The 27,680-nt window shown below is 51.2% G+C and overlaps 11 protein-coding genes across 11 annotated transcripts in view; 4 read left to right on the plus strand and 7 right to left on the minus strand.

Annotated features, from left to right (window-relative positions):
- Positions 1–445: 445 nt before the first annotated feature.
- On the minus strand, positions 446–1,243 carry PV08_10208 (60S ribosomal protein L27a; the record flags this gene model as incomplete). Its single annotated transcript, XM_016384523.1, has 4 exons — positions 446–664; positions 719–797; positions 854–973; positions 1,212–1,243. The coding sequence occupies 4 exons, from the start codon at positions 1,241–1,243 to the stop codon at positions 446–448; spliced, it is 450 nt and encodes a 149-aa protein (XP_016231125.1).
- A 283-nt stretch (positions 1,244–1,526) lies between these two features.
- Positions 1,527–4,022, minus strand: PV08_10209 (uncharacterized protein; the record flags this gene model as incomplete). Its single annotated transcript, XM_016384524.1, has 1 exon — positions 1,527–4,022. One exon carries the CDS (start codon positions 4,020–4,022, stop codon positions 1,527–1,529), a length of 2,496 nt encoding a protein of 831 aa, XP_016231126.1.
- Positions 4,023–5,079: 1,057 nt separating this feature from the next.
- PV08_10210 (uncharacterized protein) lies at positions 5,080–7,561 on the plus strand (the record flags this gene model as incomplete). Its single annotated transcript, XM_016384525.1, has 2 exons — positions 5,080–7,488; positions 7,550–7,561. 2 exons carry the CDS (start codon positions 5,080–5,082, stop codon positions 7,559–7,561), a joined length of 2,421 nt encoding a protein of 806 aa, XP_016231127.1.
- Positions 7,562–8,115: 554 nt separating this feature from the next.
- PV08_10211 (uncharacterized protein) lies at positions 8,116–9,837 on the minus strand (the record flags this gene model as incomplete). The annotated part of the gene is made up of 2 exons (XM_016384526.1): positions 8,116–9,062; positions 9,201–9,837. The coding sequence occupies 2 exons, from the start codon at positions 9,835–9,837 to the stop codon at positions 8,116–8,118; spliced, it is 1,584 nt and encodes a 527-aa protein (XP_016231128.1).
- Positions 9,838–10,657: 820 nt separating this feature from the next.
- On the minus strand, positions 10,658–12,268 carry PV08_10212 (uncharacterized protein; the record flags this gene model as incomplete). The annotated part of the gene is made up of 5 exons (XM_016384527.1): positions 10,658–10,696; positions 10,755–10,832; positions 10,883–11,065; positions 11,115–11,507; positions 11,555–12,268. The coding sequence occupies 5 exons, from the start codon at positions 12,266–12,268 to the stop codon at positions 10,658–10,660; spliced, it is 1,407 nt and encodes a 468-aa protein (XP_016231129.1).
- A 1,813-nt stretch (positions 12,269–14,081) lies between these two features.
- Positions 14,082–14,611, minus strand: PV08_10213 (histone H2A; the record flags this gene model as incomplete). The annotated part of the gene is made up of 3 exons (XM_016384528.1): positions 14,082–14,134; positions 14,192–14,484; positions 14,559–14,611. The coding sequence occupies 3 exons, from the start codon at positions 14,609–14,611 to the stop codon at positions 14,082–14,084; spliced, it is 399 nt and encodes a 132-aa protein (XP_016231130.1).
- A 696-nt stretch (positions 14,612–15,307) lies between these two features.
- Positions 15,308–15,859, plus strand: PV08_10214 (histone H2B; the record flags this gene model as incomplete). Its single annotated transcript, XM_016384529.1, has 3 exons — positions 15,308–15,482; positions 15,553–15,624; positions 15,681–15,859. 3 exons carry the CDS (start codon positions 15,308–15,310, stop codon positions 15,857–15,859), a joined length of 426 nt encoding a protein of 141 aa, XP_016231131.1.
- An 858-nt stretch (positions 15,860–16,717) lies between these two features.
- Positions 16,718–18,244, minus strand: PV08_10215 (uncharacterized protein; the record flags this gene model as incomplete). Its single annotated transcript, XM_016384530.1, has 1 exon — positions 16,718–18,244. The coding sequence occupies one exon, from the start codon at positions 18,242–18,244 to the stop codon at positions 16,718–16,720; it is 1,527 nt and encodes a 508-aa protein (XP_016231132.1).
- A 711-nt stretch (positions 18,245–18,955) lies between these two features.
- PV08_10216 (uncharacterized protein) lies at positions 18,956–21,396 on the plus strand (the record flags this gene model as incomplete). The annotated part of the gene is made up of 2 exons (XM_016384531.1): positions 18,956–19,052; positions 19,109–21,396. 2 exons carry the CDS (start codon positions 18,956–18,958, stop codon positions 21,394–21,396), a joined length of 2,385 nt encoding a protein of 794 aa, XP_016231133.1.
- A 2,742-nt stretch (positions 21,397–24,138) lies between these two features.
- On the plus strand, positions 24,139–24,986 carry PV08_10217 (uncharacterized protein; the record flags this gene model as incomplete). The annotated part of the gene is made up of 2 exons (XM_016384532.1): positions 24,139–24,226; positions 24,277–24,986. 2 exons carry the CDS (start codon positions 24,139–24,141, stop codon positions 24,984–24,986), a joined length of 798 nt encoding a protein of 265 aa, XP_016231134.1.
- A 1,446-nt stretch (positions 24,987–26,432) lies between these two features.
- The window catches only part of PV08_10218 (uncharacterized protein), a gene marked incomplete at both ends in the record, with an annotated part of 3,148 nt that continues 1,900 nt past the window's right edge, over positions 26,433–27,680 (minus strand). Inside the window, one exon of the mRNA XM_016384533.1 lies at positions 26,433–27,497. Coding sequence (XP_016231135.1) covers positions 26,433–27,497 — 1,065 coding nt within the window. The remainder of the gene's footprint in view (positions 27,498–27,680) is intronic.

Below are 27,680 nucleotides of genomic sequence, written 5' to 3' on the forward strand. Positions count from 1 at the left end.
AAATTGATCCTCTCAGAAAGATAGTACGGAGCACGAAGTACAACTCAAGGCTACGCAGTAAAGCGGTTCAAATCCCGCGCTCTAGGACAGACTTTCGAGAAATGACAAACTTCATGAGACACTGTAGCGATTCGCTGAGTCAAATTGAAAGGTTCTTCTCAAGACAAAGCCATCAAAATCAGATTTTGCGTAATTCTTTTCATTTTCATGTTCATCAGTGCCTCACTGAATAGAGACGAATCTTGATGATTAACGCGCTCAATGCACACTGCAAGCAGCCCTCCGTAGCACAGAGCAATCTACTTCCACTCGTGGTGATGCCTGCTTCTGCTTCGACTGGTGTTTGGTATAGTGTGGTCGAGGAGAATTGAGGCGGTCCGGTCGATAGGAAGATTCTGCCGGTCGTTGCCAAAGTACCTGATATCAACAATCCGTTTGACATCCTCTATGCAACCAACTCAACAACACCACCAGCTTCCTTAATCTTGCGCTCAGCCTCCTTGCTGAACCATCTCGCTCGGACAACAATTGGGATCTCTGGGATGCGGCCCTTGCCGAGAACTTTAGAGTAGCCGAGAGGGAGGAGGTCGAGAACAGGGGCGGTATCGGTCTTCTTGCCAGAGACGTATTCATCACGGGTCTCCTCGGGAAGCAGGGCCCAAAGCTGTTGCTGTATGTTAGTAGCTGATCATCCCTCAAAGAAATAGGGCTGCCTGACCTTGTCGAGATTGATCGTGGGCTTCCAGTATTGGTTTCTGGTGAGATGGAAGTGTCTCATACCAACTTTTCCGAAGTAACTATGGATTGTCAGTCAAACTGCGCCAGACCATTGTTGAGTTCGCATTCGACATACCCGGGATGGTACTTATCCATGTTGGTTCTGTGGTGATGCTGACCACCAGCGAGACCACGACCACCTGGGTGCTTGCGGTGCTTTCCTACACGACCGTGACCGGCAGACACATGGCCGCGGCTGAAAACACAGTGTTAGCCTAGCTCTCTTCCGCAGTTCTCGCTTTCCATCAACACCATCAATGCGACCGGCCGACTAGGTTGTAGGGAGATTGGATCGAAAGCAGTTATATCCCCATTCTCTTGCTGGCTTTTGTTGTTGTCGCTATCGTTCGAAGTAGAGGAGCGGCTCGAGAAGTAGAAACGTGTGACGGCCGGTCGCATTTGATCTCTTGGAAATTTGAATTGGGTAAACTCACTGCTTTCTCGTCTTCGTCAGTCTCGTAGGCATTCTGTCGGTGTTGAGACTGAAGTTGTCGTGGTTGCTTGAAAGTCAACTCTTCGCCGAAGTCTTCGAACACAATGTGGGAGATTTGTGCCAAGCCACAAAATTGGTTAGCGCCATTAAATCTTGGCACTAGGCTCGCAGGCGCACTAGGCTCACTCCAGCCTCACCAGTAAACGGTACATATGTGTACATCTACTATACTGCGAGCACGCAAAGCCACTCTATACATGTTTGAGTATGATTACCGCTGTTGGTTCTGCATGCTGGATTTGGAATCCGATAAGGGTCACTGTTTGGCCTCGAAAAAGGCCTGAACGCCTTCTTCGGCTACCTTCCACTCCAGGGGGCTGTTGTGCATACTGTCTTTGATCCAGCCTGGCAGCTTCTGTCTTATCCTCGTGGTCGAGAAACGCCTGTCGACCATCAGAATCGCGGCGTAGTCGTTTCTATGCCGGATCACCCTTCCTATACTCTGATTCACAGCCCTCATACATGCGTTCTCGTAAAAATCTCTGCTAGCACTTTTCGCAGCCGCCCTGCTTTCGGCTTCTGTCCTGCCAGCCTTCCTGCACTGTTGATATTGCAGCTCTTCAATGTGCTGCATCTTTGCTTTCCATTCAGCTCCATGGGCATTGGGAAACGGAAGGCCGACTACAATGACAGCGCGACCCAGTTTGTCTGAGAAATTGATTCCTTCGGAGAGCTTCCCCCCTACAACCGACAACAGAAGGCCTCCTTTGCCAGAGTCTATGGCAATTGCATAGTCCCGGAGCAGATCATCAACAGCTGCGCCTTTCGACTCTTGAAATACTGTTTTCTTAGCAGCCAGAGATTGCATCAAAGGGTAGCTCGCAGGGCGCCTCTGCCAAACGGAGACAACCTGGGCGAGATAGTCATAGCTTGGAAAGAACACCACCACCCCATCTGGTACAACAGTGCAAGTCCGCAGGACCATATTCCCAAGCTCAACAATCATCAATTCCGAACCACGTCGCTCATAGGTGAAATCAAAGTCGATGTTCGAAGGTCCTTTCACAACCGCTTGAGCAAACAAATGAGAAGTTGGAATAACGTGACCGAAGCTGAATAGTTCAAGCCTTTCTCTGTCGAGGTACGAGAACAGATAGTCTGCATAATCTGACATTGGTGACATAGTTCCTCCAGCTAGGATGACCGCCCGAGCTTCTTCAACAATGTCACGAAAATGTTCCCTGGGGTCTAGCAAGGTATACCTGACAACAATGTCTTCACCCTGTCGGCTCACGAAGAACCTGCCCTCATCATCAGGATTCATCAATACGGTCAGGAAGTTCTGGAACTGCATCATGGATCCCTTCACAGTATTGCACTTCCCATCGGTCTGAGACTCACTGTACCCTTCAACTTTGTGACAGAGCTTGCTCTCATGAAGATACTGCAGCAGCTTGTGCGGCTTTACTTGATCCGCGCCTTTCCCAGACATTAGCTTACCAGCAGTGACTGTCAATTCATGCGAGTGTGCCTTTTCAGTTACAACCTGCAAGCAATCTATCAACGAGTTGAGCAATCGGATGACTTGAGTGACGTAGACTCGATTCTTCCCCTTGAGACGTTGTTTGAAACGAATCGCATAAGCCGTCATTTGTCGTAGAGCTTGCTCAATTTGGCTTAACCTCAAGGCGACCGAGAATGTATCTGCAATGGCATCCATGAGATTATGAGCCTCATCGATAATGACCACATTGTCCTTGACAGAGATACCCATAGCATCTCGAGCGGACTTCTGGAGAAGGAGCGGATATGGGAGAGTAAGAACCTCAACTGGCGCTATAGCAGTCCGAGATGCGTAGTATGGACAGATATTCATGTCCCTACCAAGATTGCCGACATCTTCGATGTCTCTGATCTGAGCAATGACTCTGTCTCGAAAAGCAGCTACTCTTTCCTTGTCCTCCTTTGATGGGAGATGAGGGCATTTTTTCTCTTTTGCAATCCCGGGTTTCTGTAGGTCAAGGCATCTCTCATTGATTGCAGCTGTTGATGACAATTGCAAAACTTTAGGGTTAATGCATAGATTTTTCCTCGATCCAAGGGCGAGATGCTTCACCCTTTCCTGCATCTTGGAGGTTTGTGATGCGTCATCAGCTGTCAGCTCCATAGATGACGGAGGCTTCACACGACGGAGTTCGTTCACAAACTGTGTCAACTGAGAATGAGTGCGGGAGCAAAAAATAACCTTTAGACGATCCGATGGCTCTTCAATTTCCGTTGCCTTGTATGAAGGTCGCAGCTTGTCAAGTAGTGCTTGTGTGGAACTGGAAAATCCACCCTCTGAGGTTTGAGAAGCCGCTGTCCGTTCTGAGTCACTCTCGTAATCGTCTACGAGAAAGTCGATATCCTCTGTTATCTGACTCTGCACAACAGCAGTGCGGGCCTTCTTGAATCCCTTCGCATCGATTCTTGTTTGCTTCTGACGATTTTCTTCATCTCGCAGTTTTGAGAGCTTCCGCTCGAGTTCCTCTCGTTCTAGCATCAACTCTCGACGCTGGGCAGCAAATTCGGCTTGCAATAGCCAGTCAGAGGCATCAGCTTGGGCATTCGTGTCGTTAAATCTTCGACGTTCATGATCCCGAAGCCATGTCAGGGCACCACATATAAGACTCAGGGACTTGCCCGTTCCTGTGGGAGATTCAAAGATGCCAACCTTCCTCTCCTCAATGCACTTGTACAGGTTGGTCATGAATTCCAACTGAATCGCATAAGGCTGGTACGGATGATAGAAGTCCTCCTGACTAGGTTCCATGGTGGGTTGCATGGATGCCGGGCAGCTTGACATTTTCCATTCATGCTAAAATGAATGAGCTTGGGAAACAGTACCGTCCGAAGATCTCCATTCTTCAGCTGACCACCTGTGTCGAGCCTTGTCGGCTGCGAAATTGATGGCAAGATATGGAATCTGAGGTACGAGGCTCAATGGCGGTGTGATCATGTATTGGAAATGCCCAATACCCCATTAAACATGAGATGATGTTGCTATAATGAAGCACCAAAACCGCGAAAAGGGTGTTGCCAGATATGGGCGCCGGGTCTAACGTTGGTGGCGCGAGCGAATGGGGCGGCACTAACGGAGACGTGTGGCTGTGTAAAGGGGGCTCTCTAACTAGTTGAGTTCCTAGAGGCTCTAAGGCGATGGTGGTGTCGACTGTTGGGTGTGCCTAACAGGAGTAGCCTTTAGATAGCTCAGGTACCTAGAGATCAACTAAACGTTCCTAGCCACCAGCCGCTTCGCCGCGCTACAGCAGGATCATTGGGCATCCGCACTAGGCGCGCACGGCTCTTTAGATCCCTTTTGACAGGCACCACGCCGAACCCTTATGCAATACCTCACCATCTGTCGGAGTTACGTACCTAGCCTGAGCCACTCAATTTCAATGTCATCCACAGCCTCGCTGCGCCCTCTTTGTTGTCGTCTCACTCACGTCTTTGAGCTGTCCACAACGTATGGCCGGCCTTGCCGTTAGGCCGTTCATGAAGGCGCCATCTCTGATAGCATGCTTCGCTGAATTGAGGACATGTCTATAACCACCTCTCAGCGCCGGAAATTGTGTTCGGATGATCCCTCAAACATACCCCCACTAAGCCTTTAGGACTCCCACTCCCTCACAGTCCGCGTCAGCAATACCAAACCTCTTTCCTGGGCTGCGCATACATCTGTCTTCGGCCCGGGTATAGAGGAAAAGGACCAAGAGATTTCATTGCTTGGAGTCGCTTGTCTCCTGGTGCAGAGAGGAGATCAGGGTTTCTCAGCTGTGCTTTCGTTACGAGAAGCCTGGTGTTACTGATCGTCCTTGACCATAGCCATGAGTTACAACACAGGAGCTACCTTCGTTCCGGGAGGAGACGACTCCTATTATATGCCAGAGCTCGCGCAGCCTACTCCAAACAGGTATGCTGATCAGAATCCAAGTAGTGGTCCGTCGCTGAACGGCTCAAGGGCCTATGAACTGCCGACTAATATGCAACACAATGTTGCTCAGATGGAACACGTTGCGTCAAGTCCTAACTCTTCAGCTTATTCCGGTTCTGTCTATACTCCCCAGTCCGCAGAATACGCGCCCGCAAACATGAATGCGTGGTCGAGTGCGGTGCCCCCAAGCGATTACCACAATGGTTACGACCAGAGGGCTCCCTCACACAACCCTCCTCAGTCGTTCCAGCAGAACAATTACCCTCCACGAACGACGTCAACCGCGCAGATAGAGCAGCCAAACTTCTCTCCATTTCCCGTCCTTCGCAATCCTCCGCCTAATATCCCTCCCACCGACGAGCAGAAAGAGGCGACTCTGGAAGCTGCGAGGGCCGCTGTACTGAGCTGCAACGATCCCGATACACAGTTGACATGGGCACAAGATGCGCTAGCATATGTCGAAATTTGTCAGCAAAATGAAGAAAGGGTAGCTTTGGCACAGACACCCAGGTCGAGAACGCCTCGGATAGAACATATGTTGAGGGAAGATGCGCTCAAAATCACAAACTTCCTGGCTGACCAGCATCACCCCAAGGCTGAGTTCATGAGGGGTATGTGGTTGGAGTTTGGCAAGTTCGGTCACAGGATTGACAAGAAAGAGGCATTCCTCTGCTATTCCAGAGCAGCTGAACGGGGCTACGTTCGAGCTGACTACAGGATTGGGATGCAATTCGAGTCATCGAATGACGCTTTGAAGGCTATAAAATACTATCAGAAGGGGGCGGACGCCTCAGATTCTGCTTCATGTTACCGGCTGGGGATGATGACACTGCTCGGTCAACACGGGCAACCACAAGATTATGAACGTGGTCTTCAGCTGATCTATCTTGCTGCGCAGACAGCCGATGAGAATGCTCCACAAGGCGCTTTTGTTTTCGGTATGCTGCAGGCGCATCAGATGACACAAGTCCAAGTACCCGAGCGTTATCTCCCCAAGGACATCTCTGCTGCCAAGATTAACATTGAAAAGGCCGCGTATCTGGGTTTTGCCAAAGCACAGGTCAAGATGGGACAGGCCTACGAGCTTGGGGAATTGGGATGTCCCTTTGACCCTGCGCTCTCCTTACATTACAACGCTCTTGCTGCTAGGCAAGGCGAGCCTGAGGCGGAGCTTGCAATCAGCAAATGGTTTCTCTGCGGCCACGAGGGATTATTTGAAAAGAACGAGGAAATGGCCTTTACGTATGCACAGCGTGCAGCATTGGCCGGATTTCCTACCGCACAATTCGCCATGGGCTATTACTATGAAGTCGGTATATACGTACCGGTGAACTTCGAACAAGCCAAGGAGTGGTACCGCAAAGCGTCGCAGAGCGGAAACCAAGATGCAAATGGAAGAATTGATGCTATTTCCAGGTCAAAGACCCTATCGCGGAAGGACCACGAAAGCGTTGCTCTCTCCAAAATTAGACAACAGCGTGGCTCGATGATAGGGCGACCACAAATGCCAATGCTTGCAGAAGAGAGGCTGGACATGCCTGATCCCTCCCGGTTATCTCTCGAAAACCGAAAGCCTTCTCCAGGCCGACCGGGAAGCACTGCTCCATACCCCACTGGTCCCTCGAATTTGCCACATGTTCCAGATTTCCGGCCAACGTCTGGATTCGGCAGCAACCCCAATATACGACCGAGTTCCACTGCTCCTTTGGGAGGACTCAGGCCTGATCCATATGGTCAACCTCATTTGTCTCCACAGACGCGCCCTTACTCGAGCAACGATACTCGGGTTCCAGGACCTGGATATGGTCGTGGTGATCGCATACCTTCTGGACCGGCTCCTTCACGCCCGGGACCTCCGCCGCAACGACCCGGCACTGCTTCACCTCATATTGGGGCCCAGGCACCACCTAAGCTTGACATCGGGTATTCTGCTCCCCTCGAACAAAGACGACCTCAGCAACCTCCACAGCCTAATGGCTATGGAAGACCACAGCCACCTGGGCCCGGTCCCCACGGTCCTCCTCGTCCCTCTCCTCGCCCTGGTCAGGCTCCGCCTCAGTCACAGGGACCTCCTCAAAATCGCCCTGCACCACAGAACGCTAGACCGGGCTACGGCAACCCACCGCAAAACATCAGGCCAGCAAACATGCCTCCGTCCAAGCCAGCCGCTAATGCACCGAGTGGGAATGCTCCTCCGTCTAAGCCCAATCAAGTGTCAGCAAACGCAGCTCGCCCTCCTGGCAAGGGTCCCAAGACGTTTGACGAAATGGGCGTTCCTGCGGGCAAAGACAAAGGCGAATGTGTAAGTCCTTGTTTTACTATCTTGTCTCCTTTCACCTGATCCTGAGGCTGACGTTGAACAGATTGTTATGTGATGTGCTGTGATCTTCAAACTGCGTTTCTTCTTGTATATGATACCCCCTTTGCATTTGGAAAAAAAAACAAACTTGATTTTGAACCTCTGCAATCACAGCAGCAAATTTATTTGGCATAGCATGTGTACCGCCTCTTGCATCGACAATGTAGCGTCATCCGAGTACCCGGGGGGGTTGACCTGCTGAATCAGGTCCATTCTAAGAATGATCGGTAATCTTACAGTGTAGCACTTGAATTTTAAAATTCGATCTTTTGGTCTCTTAATGTTCGATCTTTCGTCTGTTCATCGGTGATGTCGTACCGGGAGTTTTTGTTGTCCTGAATGCAGATTGGGAGTATACCTACCTGTACAACGTGTTGTGGTCGGAAGGACGAGTTGAATACGTTATATTATTGTTTCATTCCGTATTCGGCGCCCAGCCACAACCGCTGATAAAAAGCACCGTGGCCACGAATCCTCTTGACCCAATCCTGACACGAATGGGCGAGTATCTGAGTGTAACCAGGTATACCATCCAGCATGTTACGGCACAGTGCACACAGTGTAGTCACATTATATGTCGTCCAAGAACCTGTCTGTGACAGGACTCGCAGCGACATCCGGACCCGCACTTCCATCGCCCTCGGCCACCGCCTCGCCAGGATGAGTATACCTCTTCCCGACGATCTCGTTCCACCCCGTCTCACCCACGCCCAACGCCGGACAAACATACTTGGCCGCTCGGCGCCAGAGGAGAAACTGCTCGGCGAAAAGAGGATGTGCCTCCGGTCTCGCCTGGTGAACGCTCTGGACCGTGACGCTCCACGGCTTCCCCAGGGCCGTGAAGTGGAGGATGTGCGCCTCGCCATAGAAGAGAGAGGTCAGGGGGTCTTCGACAAGACCGCGACCGTCGGCGGTACCAGCGGCGGCGCCGTCGGAAGCAGCTGTGATGGTGGTGGAGTTGCTGCGGTGTGTCCTGTCGGCATTCCCAACACCACCACCACCACCACCACCACTACTAGAGTTCTCTGTCTTCTTCAACGGCGGTCGAGAATAACCCTCATCGCTGAACCTCGACCAGGCCGGTACCTCCTGTACTTCCCAATGGCTATTTAAAGTACAATATGCGCCCGGGAGCACCGTGCCTCCTCCTCCTCCTCCTCCTCCATCATCACCTGCACCACCCAACCCGGCACCGAAGAACTCCTCATTGATCAAATCCATATCATACACCTCCACTCTATCACCGCGCCGTACTCTATCCAATGCATTCTCCGTACGTTCCCACAACACGTCGGATAATCTGAGTACCATCACCGCACTCGTCACGCCTTTTCTTTTCGTGCCCCTTCCGCCATCCATGGCATTCGTCTGCTGGTGCTGCTGCTTGTGTTGTTGTTGTTGTTGTTGTTGTTGTTGTTCTTGTTGTCGATGTTGTTGTTGTCGATGTTGTCCCTGCTCGAGCCAGTAGGCATGGGGTGCAGCGACATCTACAACTCCAGCATCGGCATCAAAGTCACCTACACCGCCACATCATCACAAACATCGTTAGCCAAAGTGAACAAACAAAGCGTAAAGTGCTTCCCTGTTACGGACCAAGCAAACACAAGACGCGGCAATGCTGTGACGAGCAGAAACCAAAACGTTGATAACCTTACCACCAACCAGTCCAAACAAATTGTCCAGTGATCTCAAAACGAGGACATCGGCATCCATGACGATGGCCCTCTCGACCCTCCCCCCCGCCGGTCCTGGTCCTGGATCTACCCGGCTCGTCGTACTCGGCGTCGTACTCGTCAAATTATTCAACCCAAACGCAAGCAACTTGAGCATGACGTCCTGATAATACGGTGCCGCCCCGTCGTGGAGCCGCGGAGGTTCGTGAACCAGCACCGTGACATTGTACACGTCCCTGAATGTCCGCGTGTACTTCTCACTCACGCCGCGCGAAACAAGAATGTATATCGGATGCGGCGTGCGGAAGACCCTCGTGAGACGGTCGACGTTGACCATGGCACTGCAAGCGTAGAGATTTGAAGTGGCGTAAAACACGTATGCGTTCCCCTTTGAGTTTCCCCTGCCATGATCACGACCGTGATCTTGAACATGTTGGTACTCGTACGATGGTGGCGATGACGATGACGACTTCCTGTGATCGTTCTTGTTGTCGTCGTCGACATCTCGATCCCAACTCAGACCCAGAGGGCGACAAAGCACAGATGATCGGATAATATGGACCAGGAGAAGCCATAGGACGACACAGACAACGATGTTGGTCCGTGACGTGTGTCGCATCTTGGTCTCTCGACGCTGGGGACGCAATGCAAACGAACCCGCATCACTCGAAAGGCGCGCACACAAATACACACGGAAACAGAGCAAAATCAACGAAACACGAAAGGTCCAAGCCAAGTAAACTCATCGTGAGAAAAGGGGAACGGAAAGATAACAGCAAAGAAACTGTCTTCACGCGGTTCAATCAAATTTGTATGCAAGGGGCGAATTGGAGGAGTGTACCTCATACGAGCGAGTACAGCTTCGAAAGGGTAGAAAAAAGTGTTTTGACCCCTTGCGTCATGCGAGAGATATGGCATTTCAATGGGTCTTTCTAGATGCTCTTGTTTTCTTGTTTTCGACATGTGGGCTTGAGGGACCTACCATCTTGACAAACCAGAGGCACCAAGCCCGTGCTGAAGAGATTTGTCACGGCAAAACTCATCTGTCGATAGTCAGCATGCCCGAGGCCTCTGTTCCTCTCAGGATACTTCCAAGGTGTACGTGCAAGGGGCAAATACAAAGCAATGCAACAAGAGGAAAATGCCCCGAGGAAGAATTTTGAAAGACAGACTGATGGATCTTTCGACCAGGATATACCAAAAGCTTGTCCAAAATATATGCATAACAATAGGAGATGCCTCGCAGATATCCTTCCGGACACTGGGCTCAAGCCACAAGGCACAGTGATATTACGGTTGTCATCAGCGGTTGCAGCATGCTGAACAAGATTTTGCAATGGACAAAGGATGCTTCGGCTGTGTTTATTTCAAGGAAAAATGTTTGTACAATCCAGATAGTGGCACTTCACACCTCCAAGAATGTCGGCCGATAAATAGGTCTATGCAAGCAGCATCTTGCGTGGATCCTCGATATATTCCTGTTTTCCACGTCAGCATGGTCTCGAAGGGTATGGTACGGCCGACTGCAAAGCTTACCTTGACCTTGACCAAGAATGTGACAGCTTCCCTACCGTCGAGCAAGCGGTGATCGTACGTAAGTGCAAGGTACATCATCTGGAAAAAGTTAGCATCCACATTCTTGAGAACTTTCTTCTACTACTTACAGGTCTGATCTCAATCTTTCCATTCACAACAACCGGCCTCTCCTTAATCGCATGCAGACCGAGCACTGCGGTCTGTGGCAGGTTGATGATAGGAGTACCCATCATAGACCCGAAGACGCCACCGTTGGAGATAGTAAAGGTACCACCAGCCATGTCTTCAATAGAGAGCTTGCCATCACGTGCCTGCAACATGTCAATATCCTGTACGTAGTACTGTTTAGTTCAAGCTCACCTTCTTGCCCAGCTCAGCGATAGCATTCTCGATGCCGATCATTTCCAGACTCTCGGCATTGCGTACAACAGGTGTAACCAAGCCCTTCGGAGTAGCAACGGCGACACTGATATCCACGTAATCCCTGTAGACAATAGTATCACCACCTCCTGGACCTTCGATCGAAGCATTGACAGTGGGAATATCCTTCATAGCCAGGATACTGGCTTTGCTGAAAGCGCTCATGAAACCCAGCTTGACCCCTGTACTCTTCAGCACCTCATCCTTGTACTTTTTCCGGAACTCCATGATGTTGGACATGTCAACTTCGTTGAAGGTGGTCAGGGATGCGGCCGTGTTCTGAGATTGCTTCAAACGCTCCGCGATTCTCAAGCGCATACGGTTCATTTTCACCTGTGACAAATTAGCATCCAGAGACAAACCAGAGACACTTGTCATACTCTATTTTCGTTCCTGCTACCCTTGCCGAAAGGGGAGTCAACTCCCTTGGGCTCCTCAGTCTTCTTTGCATCCTTCGGTGGCGCTGGCTTCTTCTCCTCCTTGGGAGGAGCAGGCTTTTCCTCTGTTTTAGGAGGTGGCGAAGCCTCTTCCTTCTTGGGTTCCTTCTCCTTGGGCTCCTCCGGTTGTGAGCTGGTAGGTTGATCTTTGGAAGCAGGCTCCTTTGGCTCCTCCTTGGCCTCCTTTGGTCCTGAGTCACCACCCGCGCCAGTCTCCATCTTTGCGATTTCTTGCCCCACGGTGACGGTATCACCTTCGTTGACCAGTAGCTCCGTGATCTTACCAGCGGAAGGCGCATTGACAGAGACGTCAATCTTGTCCGTTTCAATGGAAGCAACTTCTTCATCCAATTCCACAGAATCGCCGACTTGTTTTGAGAAAGTACTCAAGGTGCCTTCTGAGATGGACTCGGCCATCTGGGGCACCTTGATAATGACTTCCTCATATTGAGCCGGAGAGGTGCTGAATCGCTGGTAGCGGGAAAGGCTGGCATTCGTAGGGAGGGCGATAGGTCTCGGGCTGTACAGACGGGGCTGAGCGTAGGTAGATTGGGTTTTGAGGGCGCTGAAGCAGCGAGTTTGTAGCGAACGGTTCACCTTGGGCATGGCAAGGCCAGAGCCCAATGCTGGTGTCCGTCGTAGTCGAAGTGAAGCCATATTGGGAGGAATGATGTCGTCGGGTTCGTCACAGCCAAAGAAAACAAGACCTATCGGTGCTCCAATGAGCGAGGAGCTTTATGAACGCGGCATGCGAGGCGGAACAACCGCCAGATGCAGAGTGCAACAAAGAAGACGGTCGAGAAGACCTTGCGTTCGGGGATAGGTATACAAGGGTGATCTAGAGTAAAGAGAGCAAACAGAGCAATTGACCCCAGCCGGGAAAAGCTTCTGAGCTCTGTCTCGGAAGTTCGACTGTTCAGCGAGTGGCCACTGCTGGAGAAAGTCGCGCAGTTGGAGTAGTTCCGACGTTCCTTACTGGCCTGGGGAGTCTCCCGCCGCCGACCGGGAAGAGAGAGCTCCTAATGGTAGTCGTAGCTACTAGTCCGCCAAGCCCAACTGCACCTCAAGTTCCAATCCATGTTCTGCCATTACACATTCGACGACGACACCTGCGCCCACGACAACCTCCGCACCTCGACACGACTCGACAGGGGAGAAAGACGAGCAGCTGAGCTTTTGGCAGGTACTTGGCTCGGCAGAGAGGAGGAACCTGATCCGGCTTGCCCCTGCCGTTAAGCGCCAGTGTCATCGACAATGGCGACTATCAGTCCTCACGTCAAGGCCGTTCGGTAACGATAGACCTGGGTCGTTTGTTCACGACACGCTAGCTGACGGTTGGGTTGCAGGTCGCTTTATCGGCGCTCACTGAAGCTTGCCCTTGACTGGGCTGTCCAGAGAAACCTTTGGCGAGGACAAGCAGTCTATATCCGATCTCTTTTCGATGCGAACAAGAATGTAACCGAACCAAGACGTCAGAGAGTAGGGAGGCTTCAAAAGACGATTGCCTGAAGGAAGAGTCTCTAACGTACCACCATCACAGATTCTATTTAACGAGACGGAAAAGTTATTACTGAAATGGAAACATCCAGATCCATACAGACCACCAACGGCTCCTGGCGGTATGTACCGTCACGGCAAGATCATGGGACAGCAGACTGATGTTGTTTTCTTCCAGGTTCGAAATACGAGAGAAACTTGCCAGCTCCAGATCTACCGCCACCATCAAGAGAGTTTGTCAAGAGGTTATGATTGTCAGAAACATGCTTTGAAGGTAGCAATGTATATATTATTGCCAGTCAGTAGCTGGTGCCGCTATTGCACACTAGGCAGGAATGAAGAAAAGCCTTGCCTAACAAGCCTAATCCAGTGGTCGCGCAGTACTGTCCTTCCTCCCTTCTTTAGGATGACCGATCCCTAACTTCTACGTTTCCTGGCCGTAGTGAGCCGTGCAACTATTGTACGCATTCTGTCCATTTCCTGACTGCCTTCTTGGGAATCTTTGAGATGAGATTTCCGCCTGTTTACGTGGCTGTGGTAGTTTTCGATGTTGCCAGAATGCTGCCACCATACTTTGGCCGTCTTCTTCTGTGACGCGTCGAACACCGCTAATTTGACCATTGTTTTGGACATTGGACGCGAGGCAAATCCACGAAAAGGCAAGAGGCAGAGATCGGAATTGCAGGTTTTTCATTTGCTTTGTCTTGGATCATTAATTTGATATCTGTCTGATCCCTTCATTTCGCAGCAAAGCTCTCAATGCTTCGCCACCTCGCATATCTCATGCCCCAGTTGCATACCCTATCATGTTCATGATGATACTGAGCATGGATGGACATAATGTACAACCCTATCCGTAAAAGCAGATTCTGAAAAGCCCATTTGACCAGGCCAACCCAACCCCAAACCCCGTGTGTGATCACATGTGTCATGAAACTCCATTGCAAACCAAGCCAGAAACAGATGTCAAAGCTTACAGCTCTTGGCTGGGGTTCTTGCCCTTTGCGGTCTTCTTTGGGAGCAGGTCTGGATCAAAAGTCAGTATATTGTCTCGAGCAGGATGAATAGAAGGATCAAACGTACTCTGGTGGATGTTGGGCAGGACACCACCTTGGGCGATTGTGACGTGGCCGAGCAGCTTGTTCAATTCCTCATCGTTGCGGATGGCGAGCTGAAGATGACGGGGGATGATACGGGTCTTCTTGTTGTCACGAGCGGCATTGCCGGCAAGTTCCAAGATTTCGGCAGCCAGGTACTCGAGAACGGCAGCGAGGTACACAGGGGCACCAGCACCGACACGCTGGGCGTAGTTACCCTTTCTCAAGAGACGGTGGACACGACCGACAGGGAACGCGAGACCGGCCTTGGAGCTTCGGCTGTAGCGCAAAGTCAGCATGTGTTTGGTTGAAGCGCAGGGCAGAAGAGCATGCGCCATCTGAGCAAGACTTACGATTGAGCGTTCTTGGAGCCAGAGGCCTTGCCGCCAGATTTGCCACCAGTCATTTTGATTGTGTGTGGTTGAGGGTTTTGGATTTGGAAAGGGGTGAAAGTGTGAGTCTGAAAGACGTGAGATGCGAGATGGAAGCTGTAGTTGGAGATGGATGAAGAAGGGAGAAAAGAAAAAGTGGTGTTCCAGGTGGGAAGGGAAGACAAGTTATATGGGAAGAGCGTGGGCGGCGATGCGGGCTGCGGGCAGACAAAGTCGCGCCTCCAGATCAACCTGCATTGATAGCAAAGTGACGGCAGACGGAGGTTTGGATCAGAGGGCAGCGCATCACGGCCAATCACAGGCCCGGAACGGGATTGATCAAAAACGACTTTTCTGTTGTGATTTACAATACCACGCTAAATTACAGAGCGTGACGGCGGGTTTCCGCCAAGATACTTGATCCTGCAATCTGACTGGTGCAAAAGTCCTCAAAATCGACACGATAACAATACACACAATAATCCCGCAATCTCGTTACCTGGGATCAACCCGTCCACGCTGCCTGCCCGTCTTCGCTCCTCGCATCAACCCGCCGTCTCCTGCTGCTGTCGCGCCTGGTATAAGAGTCGCCTTCACCCACACTTCGTACTTTCCTCTTCCTTTCCTCTTCATCCATCCCACACAACTACCACTCGTACTCATTCATCAATCACTTTCATCTCATTCCTCCATCCACTTCGCTTTTTGCGCAATCACCCAATCCATCAAAAATGCCTCCCAAAGCTGCTGAGAAGAAGCCCACCACCGGCGGCAAGGCCCCGGCTGGAAAGGCCCCCGCTGCCGAGAAGAAGGAAGCTGGCAAGAAGACCGCGGCTGCTCCTTCCGGTGACAAGAAGAAGCGAGGAAAGACGCGAAAGGAGACCTACTCTTCATACATCTACAAGGGTGAGTTTGTGCACCGCATTGGCGCGTCGCAATCGCATCTTCGGCTTCATACTGACGCGTCTTTACACAGTTCTCAAGCAAGTCCACCCCGACACCGGTATTTCCAACCGCGCCATGTCCATCTTGAACTCTTTCGTCAACGGTAGGCTGCCTGCGCCCTGATCATCCGGACCCAATCAAACTGACATTCAACTCCAGATATCTTCGAGCGTGTCGCCACCGAGGCCTCCAAGCTTGCTGCCTACAACAAGAAGTCCACCATCTCTTCCCGAGAGATCCAGACCTCCGTCAGACTCATCCTGCCTGGTGAACTTGCCAAGCACGCCGTGTCAGAAGGCACCAAGGCCGTCACCAAGTACTCTTCCCAGAGCAAGTAAATGGGTTCATAGTCGCATGGGGATGCTTTGGTGTCTTTGGGTTTTTTGCTTGTTTTATGCAATGGGGTTGTGGCAAATGGAACTACCGGTGTTGAATGGGTTTTACAACACATTATGATGCGTCATGGGATTCGGGGAACAACCGTGATGAGCTCGGGTCAGGCTTGTGAATTGCTTGCTCATCCAGATCACATCATGCTTTTCGGGGATGGCTTTTGCAATTCTTTATTCGGAACTGCAGTCAAGTGTACAATATTGATCAAGCCAGAGAGGGAGCATGACTATCAGATGTTCAGCTTGGACATGAGCTGAAATATGAGATACTGAAACAACAAATTCAAAGCATGAATTCTGTCTGCTTTTCTCGTTTGTTTTGTGTCTGCTATTCCTGTAGGGTGTTTGGTATTTCCTTGCTTGTAGTATCTTTGGGAGATTTCACAACCTACGTACTACTGAGGGTTGGTAGGCATTGTTTTGGTACGCGTCCGGCGAGAGATCACGCTAGGTGCACGTCGATGTCAACACGTGAACCTGAGGGATTGTTTTGACCTGGCTTAGATGCGGCACCACAGACCATCGCGTCCGGCATAGCTGCTCAGACTGGCGTCTTTTGTGGCTGTACAGGGCAGAGAGTGGCTGGGCAGTGATGGACACCCTCAGTACGGAGTGCAGGCATGGCGCCCTCTACGCGAAGCACAGCAACCTGCAAAGACTTGGAAGGAATTGTTGGAACAGGTGAGCAACGCAAACTGCTCGCAGTATCGGTACTTGTGTCGCATTTCCCAAAAGCAGAGAGTGAATCATCCAGAACGCCCCCCAATCATTACATATCATCTCATAAAAAGCATCGTCCTGATATCATCTCGAGGGGGCCTGCAATGGCACGTCGTCGTTTCTCGCAGCATGCAAATCTACCCTGACCCCATCGTCTTCGGCATCTTGCACTGCACCAGCACGGACATCGTGGGGTTCCGGTTCAATGTCCTTCCCAGTCACCGTCACAGTCCCATCGTCGTCGCCGTCGCCTTCTTCGTCTTCTTCGTCGTCAAAAGTCTCGACTTCATCGACAGCCTCCTTGCGCTCCTTCGTCTCCCCGGGTACCGGCGGCTCCTTGTCAAAGATGCTGACGATGGCCTTTCCCTTGACTTCCTTGAGTCTGCGCTTCCAGTCAACCCAGTCTGCTTCGTCTTTGATCAGGAACCCGATCAGCATGCTCGGGTCCATCTCACTGATCCTCAGCCCGCGCAGTCTGCGCGTGTGGCACGTAGCTATCTCCTCGTCTGTGTACTCAGCTGCGTTATCATGGTAAGCTAGTGCTGGCCTCGTCTCATGTGGGTCAAGGTAGAGGAACATATCACCCTGGCATCCGATGAAGTAGTGGCTGCTGGAAGGCCGGCCGCCGGCAATCCCGATCGACTGAGGGTATGTCAGCGCGCTCTTCAACGCCTCGTGGTAGACTGGCGTGATCCTATCGAGGCCTAGTCTTATACCTAGCAGGATAAGTGTAGGTTTGATGGTGGAATCCGTTGAGCTGGCGGCCGCGATCGATCGGAAGCGGTCTTCATATACTTCGGATGCCGACGGGGTCACGTAGACTCGTAAGCCTGCAGCCGCACATTCACCGCTTAGTTCTCTGATGCACGATGCTGTGGCAGACGGCCCGAACCATTGACCTGGATGAGTACCACAGGATGATGCGCCGTGTTGAACGAAGCGGTGAATGGAGAATGGGGCAGAAGGAGAATCGGCGAAAAGGGATACGATTGACGCTTCTTCTGATGAAGCACAGGTGGACCGCCGCCAGTCTCGGCCAAGTTGAAGCGTTAACAAGGCGTTGGCAAGGAGAGATTGTCCGGATCGAATCATGCACCCCCAGCCAGTGTCGCTGGTGAATCCCTCACGCTCGGTGAGGTTACGGAGACGCACCGAGAAGGAAAGCCCTGAGTTCGAGGACGGCTCTTGAGATCGAGGGATGGGTGTGAAGTTTGATCGATAAGTCATCCATATTCGTGACTCAAAATCATCTAGGAATGCGTGGGGCCATCCTCCGTCGGCCGGATCGTTCGAGAGCGATGGGAGATTGGCATTCGTGACATGCTGAACATCGTCAAGTGTGCTTGTACTCTGAGATATATGGTGAGGTTGCTGCGGCTGATATGAGATGTCCGCAGTGACAGATGAACCACTCGTCTCTGAAGGGTCATGCGATTCAGTCGATGATTCGACTTCGACTACATCGTCGTGATCGGTCGTTGTCACAGGCTTGGGCGGAGTTGGTTTGTACTCTTTACCTAGCAGCCATATGGATGTCCCTGACATGTCATCGTATTTGGGTGGAGGATCGTAAAAGTAGCGCACGAAGCGCTTGTAGTCGACTCCATTCATGACGCCCTGAATAGGGAGGGTCTGGAAGGTGGTCGACAATGCATGCAGCAGGTCAAGAGCTGCGACTGACGAAGTCCCTGAAACAATGTCTCCCTGGGGTGAAGATGGATACGGTTCCCTTCTAAGTAGTAACCACTTCTGGGGCGTTTGATGGCGGGAATCAATGGTCCTTGAATGGTCGGAGGTGAAGCGGTAGGCAAACAGAGCTCGGAGGGTTTCCAGGGTGCGAGGGGTGCACAGGTATTCGGGGAGAATGAGACAAGGGTGAATGCCTTGGGTGCGCTGGATCAAGTTCTCTGTATGACTTCTTCCTATCTGGTTGCTGGAGGAGGTGTTGGGATCATTTGCATTGTAGGCATCACGACCGCAGTCTGCAGATCAAGGGTGCCGAAGGCAAAGCGGGCACGTCAGACTCGTCTGGCCGCCTTTCTCAGCCTCGCTCAGCCTTGTCCTTAGGTAATTCAAGAGTTAATCCACTACAAGTGGTTCGACTGGAGTAGTTATGACTCTGTACTGTTTCACTCATTGACGGTGGCAATTGGATACAGAGTATTCGGTCTAATCATACAGCTACACACGTTTACGTATTTCTAGCTGTCTCCGCCTCTATCTCTCCGTTCTTCAGGCTCTCTAGCAATCATCTCGACGCCTCCTTCAAGTGACGAATTCATTTCCAGAGGGGCAAGCGGTCTTTGACCAACCCACCCCGCGATGGGGGCGCGACAGCGCGCTCAAGCGCGGCCAAAGAAAGGGAACTCGGCTAAGAATCCTAAGTGGTCTCAGAAACAGCCAACTTCTTCTGTCAAATGTATGCTTTGGTCGCTCCTACGCCACTAGATAGTGTTTCACTAACTGTCGTGGCAGTTACAGAACTAAACCCTCGTAATCGACAGCAGGCTTTGCTATCAGACTGGCAAGACTTCTCCGACTCTGCGTCACCTCATGCAAGAACCGGTCATTTTACTATGAGCGAGGAAGCTCGTAATACAGAGAGACATACGGCGGCATGGGGTCCTTCGAGGCTGCGAGATCGCGCTGTTGTGTTCGTAAGCGCAGGCACTCTGGTTCGCGAGGAGCCCGTCATGGAATCAAAAGAGAGCACTCAAGGAACAGATCAGTCTGCAGGGGACGGTGACAGCGTGCAATTGGACGCAAGACACGACTCTGTCGAACAGGACCAAGTCACAGTTGCCGCTGTTCACCAGCCAGTGGAGGAAGTGGCACCGACAACTACCACAGAGTCTTCTGTCACAAACACCCCTGCACCCAGGAGATACTCCGCTTCGTCAGTATCTTCTGATGAGATTCTCTTTACTGGTCGTCAGAACCGCGCTGAACCACGTCCTCGGAAAGTCGACATATCCCCCAATCCTCCCTCGTCTCTGCCTACCTCAACGAAACATGATTCTGACCTTCAAGCTGGCGAGACCAGCACCGGTAGTCCACCGCAAAAAGACTTCACGCCTCTTTCACATCACATTGGGCCTATACCGTTGCGGAAGAAGAATGTTGATCGTCGAGGAAGACCGCTGATCTTTTCGAGCAGGAGAGAGGAAGAGGAAGCCATCATGAATGACTATATTGCCAATCTAGTGTTTGATGATGACAGTGATGAAGAAGAAGAAGAAGATTCGGCGCCAACTACTGCAAAGCCGTCCAGACGAGACGAGCACTTCAAGCTGCACGGTAATGCTACCGAGGCACCCTTCAAGGTCCAGACAAAACCTCCAACTAGATATGAACAGTCTAAAACTGCCCCTTCTCAGGCCATTGACTGGGATTCTGCTGACTTGGAAGACTTCGACGATCTAAGCACGACCGACGAGGAAGTTGTTGAAGTAAGCCAAGTTCTTCGACATCGAGAACGTCCCAGTGGTCCACAGTATCTTGTGACTTTGCCCGGCCAAGATGCAAGTGAGGCTCGTTGGGTCTTGCATACTAAATTGACTTCCGTGTCTGCACGCGACGAAGTTAGCATTTTCCACGACATCCAGGCCATCCAATTCGAGAACACTAGTGATGATCTGGAAGCTGATGACACCGGGAGTGATGATGATGACGAATTCCGCGATGATGCGGATGATGACCGCGAATCTGAAATGGAGGAAAATGACCGCATCATTGATCGAGTGACACGAATGAGCGATGAACAAATTGCCCGTGCTTTCGCGAAGCAAGCTGAGATGGGAATTGGCGGCGACGAACTGTTGTTGTTCGATGGGCAGGTTGACGATGAGGATGATGACCAGGACATGGATGAGTTCATTGCAAACGACGACTTCATTAAGTTCTCTAGCAAGAAGCACATCTCGAGCCGTGGCAAATCGAAGAGAAATCGAAGACAACGCGATACGTTTCCACCAGCAGAGGCATTCGCTGATGCTCTAGACCAAGACCCATATGGTGCATTCGACATAATGGATTTTGATCGACCCAGTCTACGACCTAAGAATAAGGGACGGAAGTCAGACCCATTTGAATGGGCTTTGGAAGATGAGGAACTTGCCCAGCACCTTAGCAGCACATGGAGCAAAGACCGGGAGAAGAAAGCTGCTAGGAAACGCGAACGACAGGAGGCTAGGGAAGACGCACTTCTTGAGGCTGCTGAGCGAAACAGTCCTGCTGTGATCAAAGCAGAGATCAGACGCTTCTTGGTCCAGGAGATAGACGTGCTCGAGTTGGCTCCAATGGAACCGACTGCACGGGCTGGCATTCACCGTCTCGCAAAGGCATTGAAGTTGAAGTCACACTCAGAGGGCAAGGAAGGTCGTGGTCGTGGACGATACCCAGTCCTAACCAAGGGGCCTCAGACTCCACACTACACCATTGACACTGTTTGGCAAATCGACAACCTGATAGAGCAGAGGAGATTTTTCCCAAGACAGAAGGGTGGTTTCAATGGAGCAAGCAATCCTCGTGCTCGCGTGACTGGAGGCCGTAGGGGGGGTGGCGGCGCGATGTCTGGTGCTACTTACATGAATGGTGACGTCGTTGGCGCATCTGCTCCTGAACTTGGTGCAGACAACAAGGGTCGTGCTATTCTGGAGAAGATGGGCTGGACCAGTGGTATGGGCATAGGCGCAGTGGGCAACAAGGGTGGCCTCGAAGCCATCAAACATGTTGTGAAGACGAACAAGGCTGGCTTGGGTTGATCTGTTGCGATGATCTGGCTCTGTCTGGGTTGAGCGAATGGCTCCTTACGACTCGACTGTTAAGAACATGTTTGAGATATGGTTGTGCATTTTGGAGTGATAGCGGTCGTGGAGTATCAATCTCCCTTGTATGGTAGTCGGCGATGGTGTTGGTTGCTCTGAGCTCACACCTAAGCAGCGCCGATGGTTTGAAGTAGAAATAATCCGGATGCCTCCTCGGTGTTGGCATTTCCGGCCTACCCTGAGTATCTATGGGAGATAGCTCTATGTTTTCCCTTCGTCCCGACTGCTTCTTGTTTTTCGGGGTTGTGATTGACGGTTACCGGGTCGGGATAAAAAATATTCGGAGTTCAAATTCACTACGGCCAACCACCGTCACCACGAGTACAGCACGACTGTCACCAGAGTCTTCAAAACAGTAACCATATGCATTCCCTGAATATGGATGCACACCCCGGAGTATCTGATGTAAACGGGAGTCTACCGGAACAAGGCAAGAGAATGGTGATATCCCTTCTGATGAGTCCTCACGCAAAACATCCCTGTAGAAAACATGGATTTGGTAGTCCGGGGACAGGCATTCATTAACCCTAGACCCAAAGATGCGCCCATCCAACCACTTACCAGCAGTAAAGAAGATAGCACAGAAGCAGGCATTGTAGGCATCGACGCGCGCTTGGACTCTAACGCGATGGACGAAGTCTCCAGAACCCTGAGTTCGCAACAAGCTGGCAGAGACTGGCCATTTTACTCACTATAATATTGCATGGGAATCGGAGTCCAGAGTACGTTGACCAGGCAGCACGAAGAAGGCACTCGGGGGTGCAAACCAACAGAACCAGCAGCAATGGACGACAGAGGTGTCACGCCGACGAGGAGGAGAAGTCGACCACCGATTTAATCATCAGACTGTGTCGCCACAGCACCTCCTATCAGACCAGCTCATATGGAGCACAAATGGCTTCTGCATTACATATTGCGGCAGTTGCTCCATCCTCTGACCTCTAGATGCATTCAATACCCCTTGCGCTGTCAAGTCACAAATCTATGGCAACCTCCATGCAAAAGTCCTATGACCACATTAAAGGAGCCGACGATGGCCCAGGTTTGTCGCTCTGCAACAGTGGAAAACGAGCATCAGTGGCACCGGGAAGGGTTAACACTACACTTGTTAAAGTAGGGTAAGCTCAGGAGGAAGGTAAGAGCTTGAGTGTTAATTCATGTTGATCCGATTGCCATCAGGTATATCGCTTCTCTGCCTGTCTGCAGAATGATTGAAGACTCCTTCCGTAGATGAAACTCACAAGCTGGTATCCCATGTCCATTTGCCGTCTGTATATTGCAAAGTGATGCCGCCCAGAAGCCATCACTGGAAGGTGAGATATCTGGTTATGTCCTCGACGATGGAACATTGGCCAAACCAGTCTAGGAAGCAACACAAGATGGACACCAGGACTCGACTGTACAAGGGAGCAATCGAGAAATCATGGATCAGATGGATCAAAAACATCCCACGCAAATTTCGTCTGATATATGCAAAATGACTGTGGAGGCATGACCTCCCCATTTGGGGGGCCTGGTTCATTTCGATGCTTCGTGGTGGCACTCCAAGGTACGATGGCAGCGCATACCAGAGGATGACACCCTTGAGCGAAGGACCAACACCACCGGACAGATATATTGAGAACCACACCTGTTAGGATGAATGCCCCTTGCACCCTGGACAGAGGCCGCAGATGGCTGGTTGAAATGCCGTTCACACCCAGGAATACAGACATGTGCAAATTGTACAGTACCTCCCTTCTTTCGACCGGACCGAAGACCGCCTTTTATGCAATGTCTCCGTCCAGCTAGACACTAGGCCAGGCCCTGAATCGCACGGTGGGAGGCACTAAGATTTATGGCGACGGCGGTAAACATGTCCTCGCGAGTGCACGTAATCTCGAGTTGACCATAAGCTTACGGCGCAGACCATGGATCACTCCACGTGGGCGTGTTGGATGCCAGGTCTAGGGGCAAGGGGACCCGTTGCACGGCAGTAGAGTCTCGGTGAACCTGTGGCTGTATGCCTGCACAGAGTACCTACGGGCCGGCCACCCAATACAATATCTGGGCACAGAATACAACGGTTAAGCTCCGGCGAGACTTGATTGGGGAGCCTACTAAGATCTCAACCCTGCGTACGGAGTACATCTACCATGCCGCCACCGTTTCAGATGCAAAATGGGTCTCCTCATACGTAGTATGGAAAATTAAGGGACAAATCAGAATCAGTCCACATCAATTTCGCAAGCATCGGCTTAGATACTTAGGCAGACCTGGTTTGGTGCCGATGAGACACAACATCATGGTTCTTCCTTGTCCACAACATGGTGGTGCGACAGTTCATCTGGGATGGTGAAGTGCCTATTCGATCGCTTAGCTATTAGCGACATCGATATCTCGGAACAACAGCCCGGCTAGTGCCACGTTATGCTCCTTGCCTTCTCACTCTGCTCGGATCAAGGAGCAGGCAAAGCTGAACCCATGGGCGATATGGACGCCACGCCGTCCGATATAAAATGTCGCCCAGTCGCCCATCGACAGTAGCTCCGATTCTTCAAGCTTGTCTTCAGCCATTCTTTTACTTCGTCGATCGAGTTACCACGTTCGTTTCAGTCGCTCGTTACTGTTCTTACCTAGCTAGCCTCGTCACTACCACCATCTACATTTCTCACCCTGACCGTCGAAACTTCCGGGAACATGTACAAGCAATTTGGATTGATGCTCCTGGCGTCGGCCGCGTTGGCGTGCACCGATTCGAGCACTGCTCAAGGTCCCTGGGAACAATGTGACTACCCACCACCGTTGCACATGAACTGTCAACTAATCTTGTCCCAGGTGGTGGCATCAATTGGACAGGCGGTACAACTTGCCAGTCAGGCTGGACCTGTTTGGAGCAGAACCCATACTACTCCCAGTGTCTACAAAGCAGCAGTCTCTCATCCAGTGTGAGCAGTTCAGTACCTGTTGCACCAACTTCAGAGCCGGCACCAGCCTCAAGCGCAACACCACAGACGAACAGCGCAAGCAGCAGCACGAGCAGCGCAACGCCTAGCTCTAGCACCAGCCCTGCGACAGGTGGTGGCCTCACATACAAGGCTTCCATGACACACTACGGTGCCGGCGATACTTTCGGATCTCCCAACTGCAACACCAACACCGCCGCCTGCGCCTTTTACACATACCCTGGCTTTAGCGCCGCCGTCAGCCAGAACGTTTTTGGAGTTGGCCCCGGTGCTGGAGCTGGTCCGGCCTGTGGTACCTGCTGGAAGCTCGTCGGTGAGACCGATTCGTCCGGGAACAAGCTCAGCAACGCCGGCACCAGCATTGTGGTCATGGTCAACAACCTCTGCCCGGCTGACGGCAACCCTCTTTGCGCACAGAATGGTCTGTCCGACACCAATCAGTACGGTGCCAATGTCAACTTTGACCTCTGCAGCGACAGTGGCGCTCAAGAGGCATTCTTCGGTGACAGCGGAGTTGGTCTTGCCATCGGTTCTGCCACGCAAGTTGACTGCTCGGAGTGGTCTGGCACTGTTGTGCATTAAGTGCGAGGAGAAGGTCTCTCTTCATGTCGTTTTCGATTCATTTTGGACAATTTCGATTGTCTTGGCCAGCTGAGTTCAGAAAAACACTCTTTTGGCATTCGTTGAGCTGGGGCTTGATCGAAGGAAGCCAGACCTTTGCTCCTCTTTCTACTTCTGTGCTGTTGTTACTAGCTGTTAGAGCCCTTACGAAGCATGCAGTGCGATAAAAATTATCATCATTCCTTGGCAATGAGGTCAATTCCGTGTACTAGGGGACTAGTACGTTTCAAACATAAGTACCATAGGAGCTCTCCCTATTTGCTAGGGTGAAGGGAGAGGGAGAGAGGGGTTGATACTCCGTGCATGAAAAACTCGCAGTATTTGGGTCAGGTTCCGGTATTTAAGGGCGGTGCCCAGACATTTAGCGGGAGAGCTACAATTTAAGCTTAAGAATAAAGAATGCCTAAGTCACTTCGCAAGTTGCGACCTCCTATGAGGATTCATTCTTTCTAGTAATAACTTACTTCAAGAATCCGGATCGGGAGTTTGGAGAACGAGCGGAATTTCGGTACGAACCTGTCGAGTCAGACGTGAAGACTACTTGGATTGATCGTTTCTGCTGTAGATACTCGTACTATATACACGATAGGGTGAGGGTCTTCTCACAGGGCCAAGACCCCCTTCCCAGAACGCTCGGGACCAAACCCAGGAGATCCTCACCTACTCGTGATCTACACCCATCAGACGCGATTTTCTGTCATGTAACCGTCCACGGAAAAATCGGCCTCCCAGCCCTAGCAAAGTAGTTGTCTGTAGCATCTCAGGGGCTAGTGTGCGCGCGAGAGAGAGAGAGAACGCTCAATCAAAGAGATACAGCATGGTGGACAAAGAACTAGTGCATTTTCCTCAGGGGTGCTACCACGTCGGCCTTACTCAATTAATCTCGCAGACTGAAGGAGAGAAGTAGTTCGGTCCGCCTGGCTCGGCGTTTGATCGTATCTGCCTTTTTGACCACTTCAGGTACATTGAGACCTGATTGTTGGGCGGTATAGAGCACTATACTGACCCTGAGTTAGGCGAGAATTTTGGCTGGCCCTAGACCAACTCCGGGAGGGTCATGACTGCATCCCGGTGAGCCATAGAAGGACGTAGAGACACGGTGGATATAAGCAAGCGGGGTGCAGAGGGAAGAATGTGTTAGCATGATGGGTAGCTGGCCTCATCACGTAACTAGCTAGTACGTACATCGTAAGAGCGAAGCGTGCGGAGTTTTCTGCTCCTCACGCCTGGACTCGTCCAGATCACTGTATATAGTATATGGAGCGACCCTTCAGAACAATCTTTCAGAACCACCTACCACCGTCCCTGACACTACCACCGTTTGAAACGACTCCTGTCCGCCTGGCCAACAAGAGACACAATAGAGACATGGAATAATGAATTATCTTTATGCAAACGCTCTAGGCTTTAGGATTCGTCAAGTTCAATGTTGCATATCCATACTTTCCCAGATCTAGTACCAATGCCAACCATCCTCCCCGCCACAACCACAGTGTCCGAAAATGCTGGTCGATACTCCGGTGGTAGCCACAGTTGGTTTTTTGAACCAAATGTTATCCATTCCTTATCTGGACTTAAAGCCAAGCTTTGATATGGAGGGCTGTGAGGATCCGTAACACTTGGTGCCATTATTGAAACTGATGGTGCGTTAATAGCAATAGTACCAGTTTCGGTGCAAAGATACGAGCCCGTAATATCGAATGATATATTAGAGAGTATCTTGCCAGTATTGAGCGTCTGCAGACACTCGCCACTGCTTGCATCCCAGATCCTGATTACTTTGTTGAGACACGCTGAGGCGAGCCGTGTTGAGTCAGGGGAGAAGGCGACCGACATGACAAAGCCATCATGCGTCTGTAGACACTCACCACTACTTACATTCCAGATCCTGATTACTTTGTTGAGACACGCTGAGGCGAGCCGTGTTGAGTCAGAGGAGAAGGTAACTAGCGTGACCCAATCGTTATGGCCCTTAAGTGTATGTAGACACTTCATATTTCTTGTATCCCAAATCTTGACTGTATTATCACCGGCTGCTGAAGCAAGTAGTATTGAGTCATTGGAGAAGGCGACTGATCTGACATGTTGCTTATGATGCTCGGTCGTTTGTAGGCCCTCACTACTGCTTGTATCCCAGATCTTAATTGTTTCATCGTCAGACCCTGAAGCGAGCCGTGCCGAGTCATGAGAGAAGGCGACTGAATTAACCCAATGACCATGGCCATCAAGCGTCTGTAGACACTTACCACTACTTGCATTCCAGATCTTGACTGTGCCGTCTATTGACGCCGAGGCGAGCCATCTTGAGTCATGAGAGAAGACGACAGACTGGGTGCTAACGTTGTCTTTGAGTGTGTGTAGACAGTCGCCACTATTAGCATTCCAGATATTAATTGTGCCGTCAGCCGAAGCTGAAATAAGCTGTACTGAGTCATGAGAGAAGGCGGCTGAAATGACACGATGTTTATGTCCCTGAAGTGTCCTTAGACATTTACCGCGGCTTGCATCCCATACCTTGACTGTTCTATCATGCGATGCTGACGCCACTCGTGTTGAATCCTGGGAGAAGGCGACTGATCGAACGGAATCATGATGACCTTGGAGCGTTTGCAGGCATTTTCCGTTGCTTATATCCCATATCTTAACCATTCTATC

Source organism: Exophiala spinifera (assembly GCF_000836115.1).
Source record: "Exophiala spinifera strain CBS 89968 unplaced genomic scaffold supercont1.8, whole genome shotgun sequence".
Taxonomy (NCBI): Eukaryota; Fungi; Ascomycota; class Eurotiomycetes; order Chaetothyriales; family Herpotrichiellaceae; genus Exophiala; species Exophiala spinifera.